General features: G+C 60.5%; 1 protein-coding gene across 2 annotated transcripts in view; it reads right to left on the reverse strand.

Moving 5' to 3' along the window:
* CBFA2T3 (CBFA2/RUNX1 partner transcriptional co-repressor 3) overlaps positions 1-5,187 on the reverse strand; it is an 83,558-nt gene extending 78,371 nt beyond the window's left edge. For both annotated transcript variants that reach the window (XM_032613875.1, XM_032613874.1), the window contains exon 1: positions 4,766-5,187. In XM_032613875.1, coding sequence (XP_032469766.1) covers positions 4,766-4,853 — 88 coding nt within the window. In that variant the 5' untranslated portion in view covers positions 4,854-5,187. The remainder of the gene's footprint in view (positions 1-4,765) is intronic.
* Between the last annotated feature and the right edge of the window lie 813 nt (positions 5,188-6,000).

A 6,000-nucleotide genomic window follows, 5' to 3' on the forward strand; every position in this document is an offset into this window, starting at 1 on the left:
GAGATGGCAGTCACAGCAGCACGTGGGGCTTGGCAGCCCTGAGCCATGACCCTGACACAGGAGCCCCCAGCACCATGTGGTCAATAAGACGTGGGGACAGTCCTGAGGAGGGGGAGAAGGCCCTGCAGCGTGTGAGCAAAGCAGGGACAGGACTGCCATCCGGAGCGGGACGACGGTACAGAAGAAACCAAGAAATCCTTGCACGCACACGCCAACCGTAGAAGCCCCGGGCCCTCCCTGTGTGAACTCCCCAGTGTCCATAGCTGACAGTCTCCCGACAGCCCTGAAAGCACGTCCCAGGGGCCTCGGCTGAATGAAAAATGGGGCAGCGGGCAGTTGGGAGACCATGTGGGCTTCTGATAACCTGGCTCCCCTCTTGCACCATGCGGCCCCGGATGCACCACTGGGCCCCCTGGCAGCTGGAGGCCACCTGCCCAAGCCCTGGCCCCGGCTGTGACTGAGGTGGCTGGCTGCAGGCTGTGGGTACCTTCGCCCCAACCCTGCTGCCTGGAATGCAGAAGGGACAGTCGGAGCTCTGATCATCTGGAATGGTCACCCTAAATCCAAAGACAACTGTCCTTATAAGAAGAGGAGAAGAGGCAGAGACATGGGGTAGAGGCCATGGGAAGATGGGAACAGAGATTGGAAGGACGTGGCCACCAGCCAAGGACACCTGGAGCCCCCTGGAGCTGGAAGAGGCAGGAACGACCCTCCCCCAGAGCCTCTGGAGGGCGCCCAGCCCTGCAACCACTTCATTTCAGTCTCTGGCCTCCACAGCTGGGAGGGAGTAGATTTCTGCTGTAAGTCACCTGGTTTGCGGTGGTTTGTTACAGCGGCCCCAGGAAATTAATACAACAGGGAAGGGCATTCCAGGCAGAGAACGTTCCAGAGAAGAGCCTGTGGTGGGGGGGGGGGGGTGCAGCTGGAGGGCGAGGATGAGGATGGGGGAGAGGGAGGGCAAGCCCACTTGGTGACAGTGCTGACCTCTGAACCCCACCCCCTGGGACCAGGCGACCCAAGGCTCCCAGGACAGCGCTCTCCATGGGATCTCGCCCAACACCCCCTAAGGCCCCAGCTGCCTCTGCTTGGACCCTCCGGTGATGGGACACTCCCTGTCTCCCTGGAAATCTGCCACCTGGGCCCCACCTGTCCCTCTTAGGTGACACTGAACAGACCTGACTCAGTTTCTCCCCTGGGGTGGTCACGGGGCATTGCCCCCGAACCTCCTTTGCCTGAGGCAGCCCGGCTGGTGTCCTGGTTCCCACCTCTCGTTTGCGGGAGCCCAGCTTCTAGTGCACACAATTGGCACCTAATAAAGCTAAGGCCGCTGGGCACACAGGATCTTAGTTCCCCTACCGAGGATGGAACCCTGGCCTCCTGCAGTGGAAGCACCGTTTTTTTGTTTTTTGTTTTTTTACATCTTTATTCGAGTATAATTGCTTTACAATGGTGTGTTAGTTTCTGCTTTATAACAAAGTGAATCAGTTATACATATACATATGTTCCCGTATCTCTTCCCTCTTGCGTCTCCCTCCCTCCCACCCTCCCTATCCCACCCCTCTAGGTGGTCACAAAGCACCGAGCTGATCTCCCTGTGCTATGCGGCTCCTTCCCACTAGCTATCTACCTTACGTTTGGTAGTGTATATATGTCCATGCTACTCTCTCGCTTTGTCACAGCTTACCCTTTCCCCTCCCCATATCCTCAAGTCCATTCTCTAGTAGGTCTGTGTCTTTATTCCTGTCTTACCCCTAGGTTCTTCATGACATTTTTTTTTCTTAAATTCCACATATATGTGTTGGCATACGGTATTTGTCTTTCTCTTTCTGACTTACTTCACTCTGTATGACAGACTCTAAGTCTATCCACCTCATTACAAATAGCTCAATTTTGTTTCTTTTTATGGCTGAGTAATATTCCATTGTATATATGTGCCACATCTTCTTTATCCATTCATCCGATGATGGGCACTTAGGTTGTTTCCATCTCCGGGCTATTGTAAATAGAGCTGCAAGCAACTGACAAAGGATTAATCTCCAAAATTTATAAGCAGCTCACGCAGCTCAATAACAAAAAAACAAACAACCCAATCCAAAAATGGACAGAAGACCTAAATAGACATTTCTCCAAAGAAGATATACAGATTGCCAACAAACACATGAAAGGATGCTCAATATCATTAATCATTAGAGAAATGCAAATCAAAACTAGAATGAGATACCATCTCACACCAGTCAGAATGGCCATCATCACAAAATCTAGACAATAAATGCTGGAGAGGATGTGGAGAAAAGGGAACCCTCCTACACTGTTGGTGGGAATGTGAATTGGTACAGCCACTATGGAGAACAGTATGGAGGTTCCTTAAAGAACTACAGATAGAACTACCATGTGACCCAGCAATCCCACTACTGGGCATATACCCCGAGAAAACCATAATTCAAAAAGAGTCATGTACCATGATGTTCGAAGCACCGAGTTTTAACCACTGGACCTCCAGGAGGCCCGGCACCTAACACATCTGAGTGCAGTGAGCACTCAGCACTAAACAGCACCGTTCCTTCCCACCTGCTGGCAGCGGCCCCCCCGCACTGTGCGGTCCTGACGGATACCCACCCGCAGCCCCGCCCCGCCTCCTGCTAAGCAGGAGGGAAGCCGCAGGGTTCACGCACATTTGTTCTCCAGAGGGACAGGCTCAGCTTCAGGAGATATGCTTACTGTTCTTTCTGTGGTTTGGGCGCTGCTTAACATTTGGGGTCTCAAAGGTTTTCACAGGATCGTGGGAAGCCTGCAGGACGGAGCAGCACTGATCCACGGGCCCGTCCCCAGTCCCCAGGCTCCCCGGGCCCCAGCCCCCACGGCTCCCTCCAGCCCAGCTCCACCTGCCACTTCCCCCGGTGGTGATGCCTGGCACTGTACCCCAGCATCTGCCCCCGTAAGGAGACCTGGGGAGCAGGATGTGTGGCTGTGCCTATCACCTGGGGCCAGGGGATTTAGAGACAAGGGGCCGTGAGCTCCTAGAAGCCAGTGTCCCAGGGCGGGGACCCCCGCGCCCAGGCAATCCCCCAGTCAAATGCACGAGCCACTGCTTTCCCTCCTCCCAGCAAAGCCTCCCAAGTGAGAAGTGCCCCCATTGGGGCGGCTGGGATTCTGCATCGAGGTCCACCCAGACCATCTTCTCCAAGGGCCCGTGGCCCGACCAACACCGCAGGAGACATCATGCACACAGAGGGTCCATCGTGTTTCCTGGCCTCAAACCCCTTTCACGGGCTGGCACTCCACCATCCAAACACAACAGCAGCCAGCAGTTTCGTCTGCCTCCCCCCTCCCTCCCCCGCCTCTGAGAAGCCGCTCCTTGGGCTTCCCTGGTGGCACAGCGGTTGACAGTCCGCCTGCCGAGGCAGGGGACGCGGGTTCGTGCCCCGGTCCGGGAGGATCCCACATGCCGTGGAGCGGCTGGGCCCGTGAGCCACGGCCGCTGAGCCTGCGTGTCCGGAGCCTGTGCTCCGCAACGGGAGAGGCCGCAACACTGAGGGGCCCGCATACCGCAAAAAAAAAAAAAAAAAAAAAAAGAAGCCGCTCCTTGACCCCTTCAGTGGGCAGAAGGACGGGGCCTGACACATGAGGAAACTGAGGCCGACACGAGGAGGGGCCGGCCCCAGGTGAGGAGGGGGGAGTGGTCCCAGAACAGTGGGGTCAGGGAGGGCTGCCCTGGGAAAGGAGGGGCAGCTGTGTGGGGCCCAGCTGGAGCTGGATGGGACCGCAGCCTCTGGCCAGCCCGAGGGCAGGGCGAGCGTGTCCCAGGCCAGTGACTGGTGCCTCCCTGGCGATGTCTTTGAATCACCCACGCTCGGGAGAAGTCAGCAGCACGCTCGCTCGTTACTGTGCGGAGAGGCGGGCCTTGCACACCCAGGATTCTAGGCCTGGATGTGCTGAGTGCCTGGCAGAGCCTGTGTAGGGAGCTGGCCCTCGGGGCCCTGGATGGGGCAGGTGGGGGCCTGCTCAGGGGAGACGGTCCCTCCGCAGGGGAGATGGGATGTCTGGGGTCGGGGTGCCAGGGTGAGTGGCAGGGCGTGCTTGCACTCCGCAGTGAGACTTGGGACTCTGTGCTCCTGGGACCGTGGGCACGTGACTGTGGCTGGGGAACGGGGCCACCTGCCTACAGCCCTGCTGGCCCCCGAGTCCTGGGAGAGCCGGGCAGGCGACCCTGCAGCTGGGGTCGGCTGTCAGGGAGGGCCACGGCCTCCTGCACCCCCCAGTCAGCAGCCCATAGGAGGTCCTCCCTATGTGACCACTTCTCCCTGGCACTGGCTCCACTGGGTGGGAGCCCTGGCAGGGGTGCTCCTCACTGGGGCCCAGGGCCAGGTCCTGGACCATCACTCCGTCCCGGGGCCTTGGGCGAGGCCCTCTCTATCTGGCCTTAGTTTCCTCATCCGACCTCCAAGTCGTAGGGGTCCCCACCAGTTTGCACACCTTCTTCCTTGCTGACTCCGGGGCCCTGCTCCCTGAGGCTGACAGAGCCCACCCCTCTTAGAGGACTGAGCCGCTCCCGCCTCTAGCATCTGCCTCTGGGTGGGGCCTGCCCACCGGCCTGGCACCTGCCGGGTCCTCCCCGGCCACCTGCCCCAGCTGTGCGGGCCTATACCCGGTGGGAGGCCGCGCTGACGGTGGGGGTGAGTCAACAGGGCCAGTCAGGCGGCAGCGTGGAGATGTCACAGCCTCACCACCTGCTCGGGCCGCCCCTCCCCCTGCCCCATCCCCTTACCTGGGCCGCCCTTCCTGGGACCTTTAGGCGCTGAGCAGCTGGTGGGCGCCGTGAGCCCACTCTCCAGTACGGGGGACACACGGGACATGGAGCTGGAGGTGGGTCCGGGAGATTGAATCCTGCTGCTGGCGGGAGCCGGGCCTGAGCACGGCCCTGGGCGTCCTTCCCGACCTCGTGAGCCCTCGAGGGAAAGACAGGGGCCTCAGCCAGCCTGGGCTTCTCTGAGCCGGAGGCCTCTGTCCCCCAGACCGCTCTGGGCCTTCTAGCAGCCACTGCCCGCCGGCCTGGGGAAGGGGTGGGCGGCCGCAGGGGCTCATGTGATGCGGGGCGGGCCTGGGGACGCGCCGGTGGGGGAGGTCGCCTGCAGCCTGCAGCAAGGCAGCCAGCTGTGTCGCTGTGATAGTGTGGCCAGGCCAGGAAGAGTCGCGCAGCTGTGCCCACTACTTCCTCAACAGGAACCATCTGGGCCCAGCCCTGCCCGGCTTTCCCTCACGGCCATTCCGTCCTGACTTTCCAACAACTTCCTCCTACCACCCGGCCGGTGACACCCCACCCACCCAGGGCCTGGCCCGCTGGGTGTGTTTCCTTGACCTGGGCAGGGGCGCAGCTCAGCAGCATGGGGGCAATGTCCATCCTGGCCAAGCCTCCAACTCCCACGCTGCCCAGCCCACCTGTCTCCCCTCTGGCCTGGCACTGTCTTCAGCCTGGGCTGGTCCGGGGGTCTCTGCCCTCTCTTGCCCTCAGCCAGACTTCCCCCAGGGCCGCCTGCCCAGGGCCAACTGTTCAAGGGCATCGCCTGTAACCTTGAACCTGACCTCTGGGTTAGCCCTGGTCTGATCCGGTCCTGCCGCTCTGGCCAGCTCCCCTCCACTCAGGGCTTTCCCCTTGCAGCCTGGGGGTCCTGCCCCCACCCACCCTGGAAGTACTGCCCGCCAGGCTGGGCAGGCTAACCCCCTCTCTGGGCTTGGCCTCCTGGCTGGGGGCTCCTCAGGGACCCTTACCCCACTTCCCGATGGACGCCTTGGGGAACAGTGCCGATTCGGGCTCACGGGTGGAATTTTCTGGGGGGGGTTCAGGCTGCTCCCCACTCTGACGGACGCCAGAAACAAGGTCAGGGCCCTCTGTGACCACTCAGCCCAGAAGCGGGTGTCCCAGGCCCCGCTCCCCACTCGGCACCCCGCACAGGGGTGGTGGGGCCCTTCACAGTCACTCAAATGGCCACTTGGTGAAGGTGG

This window comes from Phocoena sinus, chromosome 19 (assembly GCF_008692025.1).
Source record: "Phocoena sinus isolate mPhoSin1 chromosome 19, mPhoSin1.pri, whole genome shotgun sequence".
In the NCBI taxonomy this organism is placed as follows: Eukaryota; Metazoa; Chordata; class Mammalia; order Artiodactyla; family Phocoenidae; genus Phocoena; species Phocoena sinus.